This window comes from Pezoporus wallicus, unplaced genomic scaffold, assembly GCF_028554395.1.
Source record: "Pezoporus wallicus isolate ANWC-B61680 ecotype Strahan unplaced genomic scaffold, APGP_CSIRO_Pwel_v1 contig_5958, whole genome shotgun sequence".
Classification (NCBI taxonomy): domain Eukaryota; kingdom Metazoa; phylum Chordata; class Aves; order Psittaciformes; family Psittacidae; genus Pezoporus; species Pezoporus wallicus.
In genome coordinates this window covers 2,686,526-2,709,469 of record NW_026638491.1, presented here as the reverse complement: position 1 = coordinate 2,709,469, position 22,944 = coordinate 2,686,526, and the positions used below count along the sequence as shown (strand labels likewise).

At 38.9% G+C, this 22,944-nt stretch overlaps 2 protein-coding genes across 3 annotated transcripts in view; one reads left to right on the top strand and one right to left on the bottom strand.

Annotated features, from left to right (window-relative positions):
• The first annotated feature begins 702 nt into the window (after positions 1–702).
• On the top strand, positions 703–16,935 carry EIF3M (eukaryotic translation initiation factor 3 subunit M). The gene is made up of 11 exons (XM_057410974.1): positions 703–814; positions 2,046–2,178; positions 3,960–4,098; positions 4,304–4,427; positions 4,986–5,080; positions 10,330–10,413; positions 11,747–11,846; positions 12,281–12,362; positions 15,468–15,611; positions 16,167–16,227; positions 16,655–16,935. Exons 1-11 carry the CDS (start codon positions 773–775, stop codon positions 16,773–16,775), a joined length of 1,125 nt encoding a protein of 374 aa, XP_057266957.1. The 5' UTR covers positions 703–772; the 3' UTR covers positions 16,776–16,935.
• Positions 16,936–17,583: 648 nt separating this feature from the next.
• The window catches only part of CCDC73 (coiled-coil domain containing 73), an 80,100-nt gene continuing 74,739 nt past the window's right edge, over positions 17,584–22,944 (bottom strand). For both annotated transcript variants that reach the window (XM_057410971.1, XM_057410973.1), the window contains 2 exons: positions 21,025–21,158; positions 17,584–17,901 (listed from right to left, as the gene is read on the bottom strand). In XM_057410971.1, the coding sequence (XP_057266954.1) occupies positions 17,704–17,901; positions 21,025–21,158 (332 nt within the window). In that variant the 3' untranslated portion in view covers positions 17,584–17,703. The remainder of the gene's footprint in view (positions 17,902–21,024; positions 21,159–22,944) is intronic.

Sequence of the window (22,944 nt, the reverse complement as noted above, 5' to 3'; positions counted from 1 at the left end):
TGCTGTGCCAGAGCTGTTGAATAGATTTCATATTCTTTGGGTGGAAAAGCACGCAATACACCAAGTCTCAATTCATTACTTTCAGTTGGAGTATGAGCTCAGGTGGCAAGACAAAATTAAGCAACAGCTTACTTGTGTCTGGTGAGGAACTCTTGCCCTTTCTCTGACCACATTCCACTCTCAACATATCAAAGCTGCGTCTATTATTTAAACTTTTCCAGAAAAAAGGACTATGTAAGAACTCAGCCTGGTTGGTTGTTTTCTGGGTAGTTTGTTGTTTTTTGGTTTTTTTGTTTTTTGTTTTTTTTTCCGGGGGCTGGAAATAAAACTTTTAGACGGAAAGGGAAAAGAAACGTTTTTCTTTCCACGTGGGATCAGTGGAACACCAGCCGCACCCAGGCACAAGCACCCATGGGGATACCTGGCTGAAGGCGGCCAGCTACTCCCTTCTGCGCCACACAGGAGCACTGAAGCGGCGCTGTCCGCTGCCACGAGCACACCGTGAGGCGGACTCCAGGGCTGCGGAGGGCCCGGACAGCCCCGTGCGGAGCGAGGCACGGCCAGACGCTCGTGCTTCCCGCCGCCCACCTCACAGCCAACGGCCGAAGCCGACCCCGCCCAGCTGCGCGCGACGGGCGGGGAGGAGCTCGAGAGACCCGCTCCCAGAGGCGGAGAAGGGGAAGCGGAAGTGGCCGGCGCGCGGTGCCGGAAGTGGCGGTGCCTTTCCGGTGCGGGCGGCGTGCTCAGGTCGGCAGCGGCAGCCTCTGCAGCCATGAGTGTCCCGGCCTTCATCGACATCACGGAGGAGGATCAGGTCGGGGAGCGGAGCGGGGAGGCCGGGGCGGGGAAGCGGGTCCGGGCTGCGGAGGCCTGCGCGGGGCGGGAGGAGCGGGGCCCGGGCCCGAGCCCGAGCCCGACAGATAAGTGTGTGGCTGTAGCGTCCCTCTTCCAGTCCTTCATCTCTCGGGACTTTGGCCTCATCTCCCCTCAGGAGTACACTTTTATTTAGGAGAGGGAAACTAGTTCAGGTGCGGGCTGGAGCGTTCCTATGAGGCTGGGAGCGCCACAGGCATGGGAACTGTGGGGTTTCTCTGTAAGATCTTTTTTTGTTTCGTATTTGAGTTGTAGGGTTTGTTGTTTCCAGTGTCTTTTAAAAGCAATGTGTATGTATACACAGAAATCTTCAGGAACTGCATACGCAACTGCAAGTCTTCAGTTTTCACTTGCCAAAACATCTAGTAAATACCCATCTGAAACATCTCCAGTACCGTAAAGGGTCCTAGAGCATTCAGCTGTGTCTTATGGTTCTGTAATGAATTGACATTGAGCTTGATGTCAGCGACGCATGGTGTCAGGGTAGCAGCCTGGTTGGAGTCCCCCTCTGCCAAAAGTTGTGTGGCCTCATTCAGATTGCTTCTGAGGGATTGTGCGTTGTGGTTCTGCTGCTAAAGCCATGGGTGAATGTGAATGTGTAGGCCTGTTGCTGAGGGAAAGATATTTCTTGGTGTAGGCTTAAGTTCTAACAAGGTGAGGTGGGTCATCGCATGGCAGTGGGAACTGGCTCTGACTTGTGTGAAGAAGTAAGTTCTGCTTCCTCTGAAGTGGTTTGGTTTATACCCTTTTTTTTTTTTTCTGGTGAAGAGACAAACTAAATGGTTTTATTGTTTTGCCTGAAGTTTCAAAGGCTGTGAAAGATAAAAAAGATTAAAAAGGAAAGCATCTTTGTGATGAAAACTTACTAGGCCTGCTGTGCTCTAGCTACCCATAAGTGACATGTTCATACTGTGAGAAAGCTCAACAGTTATGTGGTCTGTTCAGTTACTGCACCATCTTATGCTGGGTCAATGTTTGGGATTTGGGTGCCTTAAAGTGGAGGAGAGGGAGTATTGTAGGATACAAGGCAAGTAGAGGAAAGTGAGAGGAAGTGCGAGCAAGTGGTGGGAGCAAAGGAGTGGCTGGAGAACAAAAGTCATCAAGAAATTTCACTACTTTGACTTTGCCCTTCACAAACTTTTGTGTGTGTTGTCTTTGTTTTTTGTTTTAAGGCTGCAGAACTTCGAGCTTACCTGAAATCCAAAGGAGCAGAAATCTCTGAAGAAAACGCTGAAGGTGGACTTCATGTGGACTTGGCACAGATCATTGAATTTTGTGATGTGTGCTTGAAAGAAGATGACAAAGGTTTGCATCATTAAATCTTGCTGGTTTTGCTAAACATACTGCCATCAGTGCTTTCAAACAGTAATGGTTGGCAGAATTTAGAGGTATGTTGCCTGCCTTGCATGTTAACGTGCATCTTTATAAAACTGGAAATGCTTAGCTTATTTCGTCATTACCATGTAAAATTTGCATGAGTGCTGCCCCTCCCTTTCCAATCATCTAGCACCCTTTGAAGGAGTCAGGAGTTGAGCTAGACTGTGCTTGTTATGGGGGCACAAGGAGTCGTGTGTAAAACAGGTTTTGTCTCTGAAAAAAAAAAAAAAGTATAATAAAACCAAGATTTGCCGTCAGTTAATGGCTGTGATGCCGCAGATCAAGAAACAATAAAGTAACAACAAAAATCAGGACTAGGCACATGTAAGTAGAAATTTTAAGGCTTAAACATTGATTAAATAGGGAGATAAATTGATAAACAGGGAGACCTTATAGCAGCCTTCCAGTGCATGAAGGGGCCAACAAGAAAGCCGGAGAGGGGCGCTTTACAAGGGCATGCAGGGATAGGACAAGGGGAATGGCTTTAAACTGTCAGAGGGGAGATTGAGATTAGGTGTTAGGAAGAAGTTCTCTACTGTGAGGGTGGTGAGGCCCTGACACAAGTTGCTCAGAGACATTGTGGCTTCCCCATCCCTGGCAGTGTTCAAGGCCAGGTTGGACAGGGCTTGGAGCAACCTGGTCTAGTGGAAGGTGTCCCTGACCATGGCAGGGGGTTGGAACTGCTTTAAAATCCCTTCCAACCCAAACTATTCTGTTTATTGTCTGAAAACATTAGGATTTTCAATAGTCACTAAGTGTTACTGAGTTAGGGCTGTAGATCCTTAGAAATTGTAACAGTGTGTTTTAATGACACAGATAATGCTGAGGTAGCCTTAAACATGTATGTGCCTGCTGTGCACTGTACCAACATACTTGTTCCATTTAGAACTTTTGCGTGTAAAAAAATCAACAGCTGATAGGAATAATGTGTTGTTTGAAGGAACACTTGGTTCATCTAAGAAGGAGTACTCAAAATGATTTTTCATGTTGCCTTTTACTGTAGGCAAATTAATATGACATACTAGAGAAGCTGTTGCTCTGCTGTTTGATGGTCAGGTGTCATTTCGGGGAATAACAGTATTTTCCATATGTAAGGAATTTTGTTCTTATCCTTTCTGTAACTGATATTTGGGCAGACTGTGAAAAGAAAACACAAACTTGCCTGGTCCTGTTTGGAGGGGGTAGAACACTGTGCTTAAAACAGGAGCTGGGGGGGGAGGGGGCTTTTGAATATACTTTGTTCTTGCAGGCATTTTCCCTGTGATCTGGGTATCTCTTGTGCTTCTTGTATGTGGGTATATCCTTGTGAAATGTTTTACTGTATTTGAGCATTAGGTGTTAGTATTCTCTGTAGAACCCTGCAGCAGTTTTCTTGAAGCTGCTGTTTAAGACCAAAACCTGAAGTTCCTCTGACTTCTCTTATGTGTGAACAGAGAATTCAGAGCAGGATACCCAATACCAAATTCCACTTTGACCTCAGAATGGTAATTTTTGCTTTATGTGGAGATATGTTGGTGAAAGACTACATGAACCAAATCTCTGGTACATTCTGATGAATATCCATGTTGGTTGTCTTGGCATTTCCTCTCTTTTACAGTTCTTGCCAATGCCAAATAATCATTCATAACAGAAGTAACTCTCCAGCACTGAATAGCTACTGATGAATGCTGCTTGCTGTTTTAAACAGCTGCCTGTTTTGTTTTGCACAGATGTTGAGAGTGTGATGAACAGTGTAGTCTCTTTGCTGCTTATCCTGGAACCTGACAAACAAGAAGCACTGATTGAAAACTTGTGTGAGAAGTTAGTAAAATTTCGGGAAGGAGAGCGCCCATCTCTTAGATTGCAGCTGTAAGTATTGTGCAGAGGAAAGCAAGGCAATGGTATCTTGCAGAGATATTAAAGACCTTGTATGTCTTTAAATCAAAGTTTCTCTGTTGAAGGAAGCACTTTTTGTTTTTTTTTTTAACCTTCATCTTAATAAAAACATCTGTGTGCACCCCAATAATGTTTTTGGAAAGCTCTTTAACTCAGTTGTTCATTTTTTGTGGTTTAGGCTGAGCAATCTCTTCCATGGTATGGATAAGAACACTCCTGTGAGATACACCGTGTACTGCAGCCTTCTTAAAGTAGCCTCGTCATGTGGTGCCATCCAGTACATTCCAACTGAACTAGATCAGGTAATTAATGTGGTGCTTCAAGTTACAGCCTTTGCATTAACCATGTTGCATCTCACTAAATATTAGTCACAGTTGATACAGACCATTGCAGTTATAAATTGCCAGAGCTTTGTGAAATGAAAAATGCAGGCTACAGAATTTCTTATCTTTTAAAGATATTTCTTATTTAAAGATAGTCTGCAGAATCTAAATCAAGTTGTCATTTATTTTCTGTTTCAGATGCTGAATGTGGTTAGATGTGTCAGTTTGATTCCTGTGATAGTAATGAAAGTGAGAAGCTTTGATCAGGAGTGAGGCATCAAGTTCTTGTCCCTTGCTCTGGAATCAGAGTGTATTAGAATCACTCATCCTTACTTAGGAAGTAACAGGGAGAGCATAGGTGTCTGGCTTCTCATGGGAGAACTTCCAGGTTCTGCATGGAGAGTCAGAGGACCCAAAGGAGAAATCCCAATGCAAGATCTTTTCAATCCTTTTCGGCTTGAGAGGAAATGAGAAATATTTTCAGGGTTATTTTAGTCTTTTCCCCAGTGCTTCTTTTTCACTTTGTATTCTACTTAGGTCCGAAAATGGATTTCTGACTGGAATCTTGGCACTGAGAAAAAGCATACTCTCCTGAGACTGCTGTATGATGTCCTGGTAGACTGCAAAAAAAGGTATGAAAGATGTGATAAGATACTAGACCACTATATTTTAAGTTGATGCATTGTAAGTGATCTGTAAGGAAAGTATTTCTCATGGTGCTTTTAAAATTAAGCTGCATCGGTTGTCCAAATACACCTAGGTTTTCTTCTTTTGATGTCCTTAAGCACTCTTGCATTATACCAGTGTTTTCAAGAATATTAAAGTTAGTAGTGAATTAGCTGCAAACAGCAGACTCCCAAAATAAAACTATTCCTTTCTATAAATATTAATCTCTGAGCATTGTAGCATCATGCATGCCAAGTTTATTATTTAATTACACTTTTGACATTTTAGTGCATAGCAGTGCTGTCTCTTACTTAATGATGCTGGGAGGCTTATCAATCACAGTTAACAGAATCAGTCTTTTTATGTAAATGTTACCTTAAGGACAGAGCTTTCCACTTGTCATGGAAATTAATGTCCACAGAATACCTGCTTGGCCATTTTAAATTATTATCCTGGATCATAAGCATCATCTTTGATCTAACAGACTTGGCAGACCAGTGTCTTCTGGCATGCAAAGTAATCCCGTGTGTATCACGTCTCTAAATTAACGTCTTAACCGAGACTTGTCATCAATCTATCTTAAGAGATGTGATATGGTGTATTGACTGCACTGGCCAGGGTTGTAGAGATGGGCTGGTATCCAGAAGTGGTTTCAGCGAGTAGTTCCACAACAGTTTTCAGCTTATCTGAATTGTCCCTGCTGTAGTTTGGGATATGTGTTGCTTCCTTCCACCATTCCCCTTCTCTGTGTTTTCTGAGTTAGTTTAGTGAGGTTTGTTTTAGTTTTCATAGTGGGGCAGCATCAGGACCTCTACACTGCTGACTTACACCATTGGCAGAACATTTGTATAGCCTTGTCCTGCTGCAGAGGAAACAATTCTGTCCTGTCCCTTCCTGGTACCAGTACCTGTGCGCATGTGTGCTGGTGTCGGCATATGTGTAACTGCACAGAGGACTGGACTGGGGAGGTGGCCTTGCCAGGGGTTAAAAAAGGCAAGTGTTGAGCTGTCCTAGGAGGAAGAGAGTTTCTTCTGGCAGGAGAGTTAGCTTATTCTGGCCTGATGAAATGGTAGCCTAGAAATGCTACATCAGCATAGCAGGATCATTTTTAGCTAACCTCAATTTAGTGATGATTAATCCTCATGGAGCTGTGAGCTACTACAGCGTCATTGGGAATTCTTGTTCCTGTCACTAACATTAAAATACTTTTGCATTGGTAGTCTGGTATGAAAGATTTCAAATGGTAAAAATAATTTCAGAAATGTTAATCAGATCTTATAGGTGGCTTAGTGCTTACTTTGTTTCAGAAATACTAAACTGATACTCTATAACACGCTTACTCTTTTAAACACTTGTCATCTTACTGATTTATTGAGAGGTTTTAACTAGCTTAATTCCCATTCTTAATGGCTGCTTTTAGCTAGTCCTGTTATCAAATCTGGATTTTTTATTTCCAGTACTGCCAATAACATTGCTACCAAATGGGTTCTGCTTACTAGTAATAAGTGGTATTTTTAACTTGAGCGTTAAAAACTTTCACAGATCCTGTAGTATGTTACTCCTGTACTCAGTGTCCTTACCATCTGGTGCAGCAAGCTTTGCACTGAATGGAGCAATGTTTCAGAGCACTTACACTTCTATCCAGAAAGGAAAACCAGAAGTGGCCCTGGCACCTCCTGGTTCACTCTCCTAGATCACTGGGCAGTATTTGCTATAGTATGGGAAACTCACAGCAGCATTCCAGCTTTAGCACTCAGGAATGTTGCTCTATCTAGCAGTATGGGAAGGTAGTGGGAACTGAAAAGTAAGTAATAAAAATCATACCTCAGTTACCATGTTGGAGTGATGGGAGAAGAATACATTGTTGGAAACAATCGAGTGTAACTTTTTTTGTTTGTTTTATATTTTAACTTTTTTCATTGTGGCAGAAGAGGTGTTTTTCCATAGCGAAGAGACTTTTCCTGAGTGGATAAGTTGGTAGTAAACAGATACGTAGCTCCTGATAATTAGATCATGCAGATACTATGTGTGGTGTTCATTTTCCTGCAGTGGTAAGAGAACGCTTGATTTTTCAGATCTTTTCTAGTCAGTGTCCAGTTGAAGTTTCTTCTTTCTGATGACAAAAATCATCTTAATCTCTTTGAAGAGGGAGTTTTATCTTTCCCATAATCAACTGAAGAAAATTGGTGGTGGTGGCTGGAAAACAGATGGCTGGTGTGGCTTGTTTCTGAGAGCTATGTTTGGTAGCTGAACATTGCAAGAGATGAGTCTTAATTCTCTGCTGACTGTTCTCCTTGCCATAAAGGTTCTGCAGTAATTTTGTGTGGCTGCTTTAGTTTTCAGCATTTTCATAGCTGTGTTGGTATGAAGTTGCAAGGTAACAAAACCCGTGTTCTTTTCCAGTTACAGATGGAGTTTTATAGGCACGCATGCCTTGCATGCAGCCGGTTGTGCTGTGCAGCCCTGCCAGGCACCAGCCTTGTGCAATTTACAGCTGTCCTCTGCCATGGACCTGGCAGGGTTCAGAGCAGGATTAGGCCTGCCCAAGTTTACACTCAGGACTGGTTCTTAATACATGTCCCAAAAAGCTTAGCATGTCAGGCACCTGTAAAATAATTGTTTCATTTAATTTTAATTCCATTTAGTATCATGTTATGTAGAGGGACTTGATTCCAACAACTTACCAAGTCTCTGAATGCTTTGTGGTTTGTTTGTTGTTTTTTTTTTTTTTTCTTTTATCCACCCTAACTTCTATTCTTACTGGCTTTTTGTCAAGTTGCATATCTAGACTGGCAAGAGTAGCTAGTATTTGTGCAAGCTATCTTGCTAGAAAAAAATGTTCACATTTGCATCTTAGGTGAGACGCATTTAGCAATGAGCTTTGGTAAAATAGTGATCCATGTTCCTGCATTAAACACCCTAACTTACGGTAGTAGCCTGACAGTGAATAGAACAAGTAAGATTAAAAGGCCTGCCATACTTGCTGAGGTTCACAAGAACTTAGTACTGGAAGTTCAGGGGTAATAGTCTTGGAGCATTCTGATGTTTCTTAGAAATACAAGTGAAAGATTCCACTTCTTCCTCACTTTAAAAAGAAAAAAAAGGTGGGGGGGATTACAAATACTATTTGAAATTCGTTTAATGCATAGTTTTCTGGTTTTGCTCATAAGGGAATGGGAGGAGAGGAAAAGTTCCAGAAATCTGTACCACAGTTCTGAAGTGTACAAGAACAACTACTGAAGGCTTCTATTAAATAAGGAGTCTGGTATTGTTAGGTTGAATAGCACATGAGCTGAGTCTCCTTGTTTGAATGTCTATATGGTATCAGTCCTGTATTAAATTGGTTTTTTGTCTTCACTAGAACATCTAGTGTTGATAAGATCTCATAAATGCAAAAGTCATAGTCTGTCACTGATTGCTTTATATGCAAATGGTTCCCTCCTATATAAAGCTGTCTGAATTAAATTTTTTCACTGATACAGAGCTATCAGTTCCTCTACACACCAGTGTCAGTTGGCATGACAAATGTGAGCTGACCTCTTCAGTGCTGGACTTCTATGACAAACATTTCATTCATGTTTCGATCCCTGAACACAGTTCTGGGATAATAGCTGGGATCTAAAGGTGCCTTAAAGTGTCTTGACTCAGTGTACATCCAAGTTACATATGGTATCACTTGCTTCCCCTGATGTCTTCGTATTTGTACTGCACATCTGTGAGATCTGGTAAATTCTGTAGAAACACAAAACCTCACCCTTTAGAGAAGCTGTCAGATGGGCTTATTGTGAGATTTAAAATAAGTACCTGCATAAAGATGGTGTCATTGTATTGTAAAACCACTCCAACCTGTGCTGCTATATGAGTTAAACCTGTCTCACAGCACACAACAGCATGTACTGGGAGTGTTGTGCTGGTTTGTTCCTTCCCTCTGTAATATATACCATTAACCTAAGTAATTAAAGTGAATTGAATCTTTATTCTTGAGCCTTATAATTTTTATTCTTTTAAGGAAAATTCTGTAGGCTATTAGACCACATGGGGAAATCTGTTGTATCTGAAAATGAGCTACTTTGAAGGAAGAGCTTATCTTTACACTGTAACTCGCTGTACTCTGGAGAGTAGTATCCAGCTTTCCTCCTGTCCACTGAGGAAGTACCTCAAGTAGTTTCCAGTCTCTGTATGTGTGTGGGGTCTTATGCAAAGCACGTGTTCGTGTTACTCAGTTGTGGATGTGTCTCGCTTCTGAGCTGTGGTGGTATCTACCTCCACACCCTCTCTTGTTCAAAGGAGGTGGTAAGATGGTGTCAACAAAAGCTATTCTCTGTACAGAATAACTGTCACACCTTCTATTTTAATAGTTAACAAGAATTCCATGAGAAACAGGAAATAGCTTTTTGTGTGTGTATACAGAGCATATTCAGTATGTATGTTTTTTTGCTGAAAATACTATGAAAACCACCAGCAGCTCTTGGCCTCACTAGTGGTGAAAACTGTTAAGTGAAAATAAATCCAAATCTGTTGAAGTGACACAGTAACAGTCTTGGAGCTGGTTTGCAGTAACATTGATGAGCTGCTGTTCACAAAATAATCAGGTGGGTAGACAAGGCTCCATTTTCTTTGGATGAATTGTGTTTCTGAAAGCTGTCTGTCAAAGCAGCACTGGAAGCTGCTTGCTTTACAGCAGCCTAAGCTGATCTTAAGTGCTGGCTGCTTAAATTCCTCAGTAAAATGAGCAGCTCTCACTCTGAATACTTGGAAGAGAGAATCTCTGAAAGAAGAAAAAGCAGCTTTTATACAGTCATTTTCCTGACCGTAAATATTCTTTAAGATATGCCATTTTACCTTTCAAATAAACTTTGCAGGGCTACTTATTGTGCAGTGATTAAATCCAGATGTGCATAAAAAGAGCATTCTGGTGAACCATATAAAGCTGTTCCTACCTCAGAAAGCTTTTTCCATAACCAGCAGGTAATTTATCAATTTAAGAGAATGAAATGAAGGGTGAAGATAAACAATTTTGTAGAACAAGAATTGAAAGAATACATCTAGTTAATTGGTTCTCTCCACTAGAACAAAAATGGATCATCTACATCTTTTTCAAGTGTAATTTAATTTGACCTATAATGTTGTAATGGAATTACTGAAACATTTGAGTGTCTTGTTTGAACTGTATCTTTTTCAGCAGTCCTGAGGTAACTTTATTTTTCTTCTACAGTGACACTGCAGCAAAAGTAATGGTGGAACTACTAGGAAGTTACACAGAGGACAATGCTTCCCAGGCTAGAGTTGATGCTCACAGGTAATACTGACTTCCCACTTTCCTTAAAAGTAGCTTTTCATCAGTTGCTACAGTATGTTGATTGCCTTACTGTTGAAGAGTGTCACATGGCCTGGCAGGCAAGGGCCCTGCTGCAGCCTCTTCTGTAGCCTGGCTGACTTAGTGAAGGGTTTATTTCTGCACTCTACACTAGGTTGAGTTGTTTCTAGGCAGAGCCAGGCTTACTCCATTGTGCAAGTGCATAGGTGTGTTCTGGTCACTGCTGAGACAGGGATCAACCTTGACTCCATTTAAATCAACTGTGCAATCAGAATTTGAATGGGTATTCTTTAGTTCCATTTTTTACTTACTGATTGTCTGATTCTCTAATATTCAGTGTTCTTTGCAGATAGCAGATTCTGTTGGAAAAAAAAAATGCTTGCTCTCTTTTCTATGAGCAAGTACTAAGGATGTGACCTGCACAGAAATAAACTTACTTATCGGACAGTAAATTGATTCTTAACAGTGTGTTTTCCCCATTGGCCAAAGGAGTAAAAGCTTGTATTTTGACATTCTACCTTGGGAATTAGATTTTTTTATTAAGTTGTGGGGCTCTGCCGGGTGTGTACAGCCAACAGTTTTCAAGGGAGTTGTTTATGCTTGAGCATGGAGGAGAATCAGGATGAGTCAGTTTGAAAATCAAAGTGTCTGTGCATAAATGAAAACCTCGTTGACTTACCCTACAGCGATCTGAGGCCTTTTACCTCCAGAAGAACGCATCTGCCTAGGGTTTCTCGTACTGCAGTGTCTGTGCAACCTTGGCTTCTCCTGGGGGTATTTATGTGGCCGGGTGGTGGTCTAGGCCAGGGTTTCTCTTGTGCCACAGACCAAAAGCTTTAGTCTACAGTTCTAGAAACCCTTTAGGTCTGTTTATAGTCTAGAGCTAGGAGGCCTATGATTTATCGGTTTCAGTGTTTGGTGTTGGGGTTTTCTCTGTTTTGTGTCACATATGCAAGTATAAGTAATCTTCCTAAACAGCTTAGTTCTATGAAATTTTAGGACAACAGTAAAAATACCTCTAGGAATGAAGGCTGGGCTGGAAATAAATGCATAGATGGAAACAGTAGGGTGATTGTAGTCTTACCACCTGGAAAATCTCTTTTGTGATGCTGGGCAAATTCTTTAATGCTTTCTATTCTTTTTTTCTTCTGTCTGTGAAAATGAAGGTTAAAATTGGAATGTGAAATATCTTACATTTAAGAAGAGTTGAAAACCCTTGGGCTTTTTCTTGAAAGCAGGGAACAACAAATTGAGTTGCACTTCCTCCTAAAAATGTGTACTGCTGTAAAAACAAGCATTTTCCTTTTCTCATTAGATGTATTGTACGAGCACTGAAGGATCCAAATACCTTTCTCTTTGATCATCTTCTTGCCTTAAAACCCGTGAAATTTTTGGAAGGAGAACTTATTCATGATGTAAGTAACTTGTTTTTAGGAAGATGGTTTGGTGTCTGTAGAGTTCTGGGTTTTGATCATGTCTTTTGAAATTCATTCAAATAATTGCCTTTGTCAGTAATACTGAGCTGCAATGTACGATTTCTTTTAATGCTTTTAGAATTAAAGATGCCATGTGAAATGTTTCCCTTCAGAAGTTTCAGAAACTCAGTTGCAAGACTTGTCCTCACATGAGCTCTTTAGCAAAATGCCTTTCAAGCCTGACAAAGGGAAGTAAGCCCAGCACAGATTGCCCTCAGCTGTTGACGGCAGACATAATTTTAGCTCTTAATGGTTTATTTTTCTGTTGAATGCTAAGAGTTTTTATATATATATATATATAATCTGTCCAGCATGCAGAAAGGGAGACATAGATCATATTTAAACTGTTCTTCTATTTGTTTTCCATCTTCTAGCTTTTGACCATTTTTGTAAGTGCTAAACTAGCATCCTATGTCAAGTTTTATCAGAACAACAAAGACTTCATTGACTCCCTTGGTAAGTTTTCAGATCATTCCATTTCTAACTATTATACATGGCATAAGATATAGAAGCTGCTTAGTGCTTTAGTTTGAAGCCAAGGAAATTTAATGAGAATTATTCCGAATGGATTACAGCTTGTACAGCCTAAGCTCTACTGGATCATACGTGGACCATCTGACTGTGGGTTGTTCTGCTAGGACGAACTGTTCTTTTTCCCCATTTCTTTTCTCTTAAACCTTTCAGGAGAGAATTTTAATGCAGTGGTGATCTAGTGTAGGCCAGAGATCATAACTGTAGAGTAAGCCAGCAGTTTGTAAAATCTCTTACAGGTTTTTTTTTTATGATTAATAACTCTATAGCAGCAAATACTGTTCAGGAGAAGTAAGATAAAACATGTAAAATAGTGTGTGTGTCTGTATGTGCTATGTATTAGAGCTAGCAAGCCTCAGTCTGTCCCAGTTAATTTGTTTCATCACATGAAGTGATGTGATGGAATGTTAATGTCAGCACCCTCTTTATTTACACACTGTGGAAAAAAGGAGTAGTAATTAACACTTTGACACTCCCCCGTTGATGTGTAATTGACTGTTTCAAAGGAGCACTGGTTCATAAGGTATTGCATGCATTAAAATTACATTTTTTATATTCTAGCTTTTTAGGACAGGGGTCAGCGACAATGCAGAAATTGCTCAATGATGCAGATTTTTTTATTACTGCATTAAGGTTTTGACATATTGGTAATGAATGAATGCTTCCATAAAAATTAGGGTTGGGGTTATTTTTTTCTGTTTTGTTTTTATAACTTTGATTTTGAAATGACACTTCAACACTGGCTGAATCCATTTAGGGAAAGGCAGAGTTTTGCTAAAACAGAGTTTAGTGCAGCCTTTAAAAGGAAGCATTATTTTGTTTAATGGAGTGTGGTATAATTTTGAGAATAATTACCCTCAAAGCTTTAAAATGCTGGTACTTCAGGTATTAAAATGATGGAAATGCCAGTGTGATTTTTTCCATGGATAAAATTAGCAGCAAGTTTGTGGTAGTTTGTAAATATGTATGTAGAATAAGCACACCTTCTGTCATATGTATTTGCACATTACTTGGGTAGACATCTTAACACCATTCTTTCTTAGCGGAAAGTGGGGTTTGCAATGTAATTATTTTTATGTATTGAAATGGCTTATGTTAGTTGTGCACAGAAGTATTTGCTGAAAATGCTGTTACGGTAACATTTGAATAAAGTTATGGGAGGTTAATTACATATATAGTTGGCATTAATTATACATTGTACCATAGTCATGATTTCTTTTGCTCTGCCTCCCTGTATCTGTGTTTACCTCTGCGAATTTACAGTGTGCGCATTTCCAATAGTAAAACCCTTAAGTATTTGTGTAACTGGTTTGAAACTTTGAAACTCAACTGTTTTGACAGCCTTACTTCCAGTTATCTTGATTTCTCACCTGCTTTATGTTGTACTCAGAAAATTCTGAATGTCTCTGAGCAGTGGACAAGATGGGGTTTCTGAGGCAGGTTAGGTCAGAATGCTAGGAACTTCGTCTGAGTGTTTCAGCCATGCCTTCAAAAAACAAGGGCAATTTGCTGTAGGAACAATACAATTACTAGATGAGGCATTCCAAAATTCTCCGGGGCACTTGTGATCTGTTGCGAGAAACAAACATATTTTTAACCATGCTTTAAAGATTATTTTTTCATTTTTTAACAAGTTGCCAACATATTTGGCTTTAAAATAAATGGTATCAGTAATAGGATCTTAGTGCCAGTGCAGCATTGTCTTTAGTTCTAACTTTCTCTGGATTAGGACTAGTCTAAACTGGTGCAGAGAAGCTCCTACAGGTGGTGTCCGTTTGTGACCATTTGTTGTTTTATTAATGCTGACAATTTAGGCCAGCAGTAGAATCGTCTGTGTCAACTGAATCGCCCTAACATGGCCACATCTAATCTGCAGTCTTTTTCAGAAAGTTAATCAGCATCTCATTTGCATTTGTTAATTAGGGTTAATGTGTGCTAATTGATTTTTTGATGCTTGTAGAGTTCCATTAAACCCAGTTAGGTATAGTTGCTGGTGCTCCTCATTTGCATGAATTATGATCGTGTTTTTGTTGAATCAGTGCCAAACAGGGAACCTGCATCATAATTATAGCTAATTAAAACAACATGATGTCGTGCACTAATGGGCTTTCCTGTTAGCAAATGGATGTTGTAAATTCCAAAATTAACTTGTTTACTGAAGCAATGTGAATGTTTATAATGTTATTTTGAAACAAAATGTTTGATACTCATTTTAAAGAAACTTCCCCATAACCATTGTTGGTATCACGCAGAGCCTGGATTAAGGAATACCTCGGTTCATCTGAGTGTCTCAACTTTGTTGACCTAGGGTTTTGCTTTTTTTTCAGGAAAGCAGCCTCTGAGGTGTGCAGGCCTTTGGCTCAATGCCTTGTGTTTCCATTCATACAATCATGTGAAAGATCTACCCTAACTTTTAATAACTCTTCCTCTATTCTTGAAGAGCACTTTATTGCCATGCTAGATACTGTAAGCACATATGTGACATGTGATGCTTTTTTGCTGTGATATAACAGTTAATTTGGTGCCAAAACATATTCTTCTGGCACAAAAATGTTATGTTGCTGAACCATTAGTGAGAAAGGTTTATTTTCAAGCAACTACATGAGCACGCGTGGTGAGGCTGTAAGAGGGTTTTGACATTACCATTTATGGATATTCCACTTGTTCTTGCATTGCTGTTCTTCCAGATGAACAGAGACATTCACTTGCACCCTTGCCACCTAAAATTTTGTTCAGGTGATGTTTTTAATGTTTAAAAAAACCTCTGTGCATCACTTTCATAGGTATTTTTGACCTTTCACTTGACAACAACTGAGTCTTGGTGAATTCAGAACTAAATTACCTGTTTTAACAAAGCATAAGGAAGATCCAGGAACTGATGTTATACCTCAAAAAATGTTTATCAGGACAGATGGAATATTTTCTTCATGTGAAATAAATTTTAGATTATTGGAAGCATGTATTAAGAATAACATGGAAAACAATGAGCTACTGAGTTATAATTCATAAGCTGTCAACACTTTTACACAGGCTTGTTGCACGAACACAATATGGCAAAAATGAGGCTACTTACTTTCATGGGAATGGCTGTAGAGAATAAAGAAATATCATTTGACACAATGCAACAGGAACTGCAGATTGGAGCTGATGATGTAGAGGCATTTGTTATTGATGGTAAGAACCGCAGTACCATAATTTACCCAGTACTAATGAACAATACTATTTATAGTCTTCTCAGCTAATGTTAAATATTAAGGAAAATACTAATTTTTAATTTCTGCGTTTGTTACAAGATATGGCTGCAAAACTTTATGCTCAAAACCAAGCCTAACTGCGTCTCTTAAACAGTGTTTTCCTTTCCAGTGACAGGAACTATATTTCATATAATTTTTTTATAGAACTAGTAACTTGTTTGCAGGTTTGTTATCTGGTTCTCTTTGCTGTCATTAAAACAGGATGTGTTTGTAGGGGAGAGAAGTTCATAAAAACTGTACAGGATATTGCTTTAATAGGTAGGCAACAAACAACAGGGTTCATGCATGGCCTTCATCTTATTCCATCATTTTGCTTTTCTGCCTACTAGACTGTTAAAACCAACAGCAAACCTGTATTAAATGAACTGCTGTGGTTTCATCTTTGTATTGATTTAACTTTTAATAGTTTTTATGCAGTTTAATACCTTTGCACTATCTTGAGAACATTGCTCAAAACAGCATTGCTTTTTTGCAGCTGTAAAGACAAAGATGGTATACTGCAAAATAGATCAGACACAGAGGAAAGTAGTTGTCAGGTAAGACTTAATTCTTCATAGCATTTTGCAGAACTTACTGTGTTCTAATAATTCAACTTATATTTGTAGAGTATTTTAACTAGAAACAAGGTATTGTTCCTGTCAGTTGCTGGTAGTTAAATAGTTGCTATTTATCATAATTTTATTAAAGCTCACACTGAATGTGATTAACTTATTTAATGAAAGAGTCCTACTTTCCAGCGCATTTCATTTAATGATCTAATAGTGACACGAATACTAATGACTGTTGCTGCTTTAAATATTTGGGAAGGCTAAAGGATTCTCTTAAATGATTAAGTGGAGCCCCTTATATAGGGAAAATAAAAATTTTCCTATTCATTTGTGAGAGTAAAGTAGTGCTATAAAAGAATTACTAGGTGATTATGACAGCTAGTAATCATCTTCCAATTCTGTTTTACTTCTCTAGTCACAGCACACATCGGACCTTTGGAAAGCAGCAGTGGCAGCAATTGTATGACACTCTAAACACCTGGAAACAAAACTTGAATCAAGTGAAAAACAGTCTCCTCAGTCTCTCAGACACCTAAAATTTTTTTTTTTTTTTTACCTAGTAATGTCACTATAGATGAAATTTATTCAAAACTTTGATAATTTTGAATGTTTCCAAAATATCTGCAATTGGTTTAAGGAAGCTAAATATTCTAAATTGCAACAGGACAAAAGGCAATAAAACAAACATGGGAAAATGCTTTCTGTTGATTTTCTTACATAAATCGCAACAACTAACAGTAGCAATATTGATTATGCTTCTCTTCTTCGTATTGTGAACTTCAACAAGAATGTCTTTCTTTGCAAGAGGTGTGGGGAGCGAGGAAGGGAGATCAGAAAAATGATAGTGCAGGTAATTGTAAAGTAAGGGAAAATTTCCCTTATAGCCTACAGGAGAAAAAATGTGAACCAGGTAGAAGTTAATCGTATCAGATGCTTTAGTGTCAAAAGAGACATTCTTGATACAGGATCAACTACAACATATATTTAAATAATTTAGCAGTAAAGGTAAGCAGATTTTCCTGTTCTGCCACTCAGAACTGCTGTAAGTTGTTGTGTTTGTAGAAACCTTTTTATTTTGAAACAGTTGCAGCTGATCTAGTTTGAAAACTGAGCGAGCAGTTGACACAGAAAACAAAGTATTTCTGCCAGGCTTCTGAGGACCAAAAGGGAACTCTTAAGTAATCGTTTAGTTTTACTTAATGGCTATTAAAACATTAACTTGTGAACTTCTTAACTTTGGGGAAAAGTCCATAATAACCGGGATTTGATTGCAGAGACAGGGAACTAATGTTATTAGCAGGGATTGCATCCATTTCTAAACATGACTAGGTCTATATGCTGTATTATATATGAAAGCACAGTGCATGCATGCTATGTTCCATAGGAATACCTCTGCAAATCTGGTTTAGGCAAGTGATTTATCTATGCTTAAAAGACATGCTTTTCATCTCCTGCCACTGATCCTCACTGGCCTCCTTCATATTTTCTTTTTTTTGCTGAATGAACTCGTTCCAAATTCAAGAATTTTTCAATTTCTTCCATTTCATTTTGTATGATGGAGTTATGACTAGAACAGGTGTCCTCACTGAGTGCATTTCCTGCTGGAGCTACAGTCACCTGAGGAGACTTCTCATGCTGTGAAGCAGTAAATCCTTGTTTCACCTGACAGAATACAAATTTAGCAGTTAATAATCCAGTGAAATTCAGGTAGAGGTTCAAATTGTTAGATTTTGCTGAGCATTAAGCAAGCAAGGAAATGTATATAGAAAGATTAAATCAGGTGGTGGTGGGGGGGGAATTAATTTGAAATGCTTGCTTCAGCTTTAATTTAAAGTAAGACTTTGTACAGAAGAGTTGTGATTAAAAGAACCCGAACCTTGTACTGGAATGCAGATTAGCAAAATAACTAGTTTAATTGAAGAGTATAACGTTGTAATTGACATTTCTATAGCTATGCAAGCATTTGATTAACAAAACCCAAAATTGTGAGGTTTAGAGTTTTAACTCCCTCTCTGCTTCACTGTACACACTAGGAAGCAACCATCATTAACTAATGCAAAGTGTAATAGGTTGTTGTTTTTTTTTGTTAAAGATATTTTTTTCTTTGAATAATTTTAATTACTATCTGATAGATTCTCTGTATATATCCAAATCGAATACACGACAACACAGTAGGGAAATGGATTTTTTTTGCTTGAATGATGAGTTCTCCACTTACAATCCGGCACTGTGGCTCTGGGGGAGGCCAGCACGCAGGAACAGCACAAGCAAGGTATGTGAGCCAGTGTTGCAGTGGTTCCTGGGGATTTGTAACATGACATTGAATGCTCTGGTTGCATGCTGGAGCAATTCTATTACAGACATCACAATATAAGGCTGTCTCCTAGTGCTCAATTATATTTTAATATTGAGCAACTGTGCCCCAAGTGACTGTAAGCCCACATAGTCTTTATCAGGCCTGCCTTTATGCACATGAATATTGTGCTAAAACTCCTTCCCCAGTACACAAGCATTTCTTGAAGTTTAAAATACGAATAGTAAACTTCATACAAATTGTTCATTGAGCTTACTGCATGTGTAATAGCATTACTTCCATGCAGCTGAGAACAGATACTTCAGGTCAATAATGACTAATCTCTGTTTCAGCAAGGAAATAACTTTGTTGGAGATACGAAGTACTGAACCTGTTAATTCTAATGGCTGTACCCATATGCTTTTCCCATGCTCTTTCCCAAGGCCTCGGAAAGAAACATCATACTTCATTGCAAGCTGCTAGTCAAAATCTCTATGGAATAGCACATGGGGCTGCATCTGTCCTGTACTAATAACCCCAGAGAAAAACTTTCATTAGATCTTCCACAGGTGGAAGTGAAGTTTTCTAATGAAACAAAGCCATGCCATGTTGTTTGGATTTTACTGAGGAAAACAAGTGTTTAGACCTCTTTGGAGAAGTGACTGCAGTTAAGTAATACATGTATCTATCTATAAATATATATGTATAATTTTAATACAGATCTGTGACAATGTGTGTGGAATAAAGCTTTTTAAAAAAAAACCAAAAAACTGTCAAACTAAACGTCCTCAGCATTCTCACAATCAAGTACAAGTAAAATGTGTATCTTACTGCTAGTAACATGGCAACCTGTGGGATACATACATGTAAAAATCATTCACTGCTGAATAGTATGACTGCACAGTTAGAAACTTGCGCTTAAACTGAGCTGAGGATGCTTATTCATCCTTCCCTTGGTACTCAGGCATGTGCAGACTAATGTGTAAAACACTCTTTAATATTTTTTACTAAAAATTTTAAAGTGCAGCTGTAGCATTTCTTTTTAATTTTCATCACTGTTTAGAGTACTGCACTTTGGTTGAATGAGATTACCCAAGTTTTGGAAGGCATAAGTCTGCTCTAGCTCTAACCACGTTAGAACAAACAAACTGAGCAGCAAAAGAGATGTCCAAGCCTATTTTTAATCTCCCAACAGCTTTTCCATATCGCTCATAAACATGACAAATTTGAGGACAGAAGCTATTAGAATTACACCACCACAGAAGGGAAGGAGTGGTCTGCAATGCCCCAGGCTAAGATTTCAAAGATTAGGTATTTGGAAAATAATATAAGGTCAAACTAGCAAGGTACTCTGTCCTTATCCATCTCAGCTTTTACTTGCCTAGCACATAAGAAACTTTAGTTTGGAGGTGACAAAGTAGATACAACCACAATCAGATAATGAAATACAGCTTTGTTAGCTGTAGATTAGGTATTTTAGTTCACTCAATTCCTGACTCCACCTCAGTCAGAAAAAGCAAGAGAGACACAGTAAATACCACCACTGTGTTTGGTGAAAAAAACCCTCGCTGTCATTCCCAAGTAGAATCATGTTAGGAAAGTTAAGTAATTTAAAACATCAGTCTTCTGAATTTCAGAGAATATGAATGCTAGTGGCACTGAGAGCTGACTAAGCCTGGTGAAGTCAGCCAGTCTTGTCACTTGAAAACACTCTACACCCTGACTTCAAACTTCATTCAAAGAGACAGCCATAACTACCTGAGAAATACCTCTAGAGCCTCTTGTAAAAAGGAAGGTCAACTGTAGTTGTAAATTATTGTATCACTTGTGAATAGTATGTTTACCATTAGGTCTAATCCTAATACAGCCATTTCAGCTGTTCAAACTCCGCAGACTAACATAGGTCTAAAAATGCGGTGTGAGCCATTGCTAGTGCCCTCTGAAATGAGGTTGTCTTACAGGGGAAACAGCAACACAATAGGGTTCTTTTTAATTCTCTGCTTTTACACGTTTGTGTTATGTCATCTGATTCAATAAGACTATAACTAAAAATGGCATCATGTAACTGCAGCATAGAATAAAGGGACAGGCTCTAATTCATAGATACACTGACTTTTTAGTTTTTCACAAATCTCTTTTAGAAATGTGGTCTTAATAAAGGAAATGTTCTTAATACTTTTACCTACCTTTATTTTTTTAAAAAACCCAACTCCTACTTTTACTGTAGGTGATGATTTCTATTAGGGTACACAATGAACTACCCTCTTTCTCCCCTCCCAAACAGATTGCTTAGCATCTGTTTGATTCATATGCTGTGACTTTTTCCTGCTGCTTTCTATCAACCTTAATTGTGAAAAATGGTGCCTTGTTGCCCTTTTGATATTATTTTGGAGATTGACTCAGTCTTAAAGTATCCAGATGAGTACAGTTGTACAAATATCTGTGGAATTAGCTCACTGAGGTCTGGTTCGCAATATTTTTAATTGACTTACATGTTCTGTGGGAAAAGAAGAATCATAAAAAGTCTTTGCTATAGCATTCCAGTCTTCACCAGGGTCTCCCTGGGGGGCTCGGTGGATGCTAGAGGTATTCAAAGTGTCAGCAGCTCTGTTAAAACTGGTAGAACCTGAGTGACAAAAAGGAAATGGTAACAACTGCAATTTAGTCTCTAGGCAGTAATTGTAAAGTTACTAAACTTCTGGTTTACCTCTGATCTTAAAAAAAATCAAATATTTTTGGTTTAAATCACTGAAGCTCTGTTTTAGGCTTTTCCCTCTTCATTTCTTGTTTTCTTTCCCATATTTCTGCATCTGCTTTTGTCTCTGAAGATGAGGTGTGTTTTTACTCTGATTGAAAATGTTTTATACACTAAATTAATGACAAATATAAATTGTTATTTACAAAAAATGTATGTTCAGAATATTCTAATGGAGTATTTTTTTCCAATCAGTATTAAGACTCACCTTCCAATAATGATGATAAAATACATAATTAGTGCCATCCTAACATCATATTCCAGGGTGAAAACAAAACTCACATTCTAAATACAAGGATAAAGAACATTTTAAATGAGGAGTATTTTTATAAATGGCTATACCTAATATTTAAGGGAATCAGACTGTAGCTATCTAATAAAGGTAGGATGGGCAAATTAGTAGATCAATCAAGGCAGAGATAAGGCTCCAATCCTGCAGTGGCTTTATGTACTGCTAGTAGACTCCATTGAAACCAATATAAAGTTCCTTGCAAGATCAAAACATAAGCCTACTTTCACATTCAGCTGTTTTATCACTACACAGATGCAGATGCCTGTTGATCACTGCTGCAACAGTAAAATCTTTGTTTTGCTCTGAAAATGCATGTTACCGCATAGCTGTGTAACATTTAATTAAGAATACTGTAACTTTTCCTCTTGGAAGGAAGATAGTGACGAGTTTGCGTTAGTTTTTTAAGAGTTTGCCAGGAAGAGCCTGTTCATTCCTCTGTTTACTCATGTGGAGTGGCTGCTCTTTGGGAACCAAAGTTGTATAAATAGTAAACTGCATTGTGGTTAGGCAGTAAAAGGAATTCCCTCAGATAGGCTTACTAAACTCTTCCACCAATGCTCTTCACCTCTAGGTCTCCCGTATGGCTAAAACTGTTTGTGCTAGAGTAAGTAAAAATAAGTAAATTTAGGAACACTATCCACATGGATTCCGCTCCAGGTTTGCTATTTGGGAAAATATCTGAAAGCAAAAGAAAAAAGCCAAACGCAATAAATCTTGGAAGGTGTAGTGCTGAGTGCCACAGTGACTCTTGGGTGCCCTGCCAGTAAGGTTCTAGTCTCCAAAAGAGGTGCAGGATTCAGAGCGGTCAGCAAGCTGAAGTAGGGATCTGGCTAAATTAGGCAGGATAATGAGAGGGAGAGGCACATCTGGGCCCTAGACCAAGATCCTCACTGTGAAGTATTACTAGAATTCAAGAGGTCTGGTGACTGTACTTGTCCCTGAGAGACTCACTGGGGGAAGCAGGGGTATCTTAAAATCCCTATCAACTCCTTTGAGGGAATCTCCCAAAGTCACTTCTTGGAATTGCAGTATTTTGCATACAGAAAGGTTTCTGACAAGAAAAGGAGAAACAAAGAACTTCAGATAGTGCTGGCTGTTCTTACAGAAAAGATACATGCAGAACATCACATAACTACACGTTCATTTTCTTGAAACAGGTATCAAAATTCATATTATTAATGTGCCATCTGAGATTAGGATCCTCCTACCATGCTATCACTACTGTTGTTTTAGGGAAAAAGACTTTTCTGAAACTGAACTTCAGATACTGTGCATCAGTGTACAAATACATGTAGGCAAGAGACCAAGTACAGAAATGAAGTTACCTATAAACCTAAATTCCTAACACCAGAACAGTATGCAGAA

What these genes read in the sequence shown, in the direction of transcription:
- EIF3M (XM_057410974.1), top strand. Translation starts at nt 773, where the DNA reads ATGAGTGTCCCGGCCTTCATCGACATCACGGAGGAGGATCAG. An exon ending in ACATCACGGAGGAGGATCAG is followed by an intron (nt 815 to 2,045) that starts GTCGGGGAGCGG and finishes TTTTGTTTTAAG; the next exon opens with GCTGCAGAACTTCGAGCTTA. An exon ending in CTGGTAGACTGCAAAAAAAG is followed by an intron (nt 5,081 to 10,329) that starts GTATGAAAGATG and finishes TTTCTTCTACAG; the next exon opens with TGACACTGCAGCAAAAGTAA.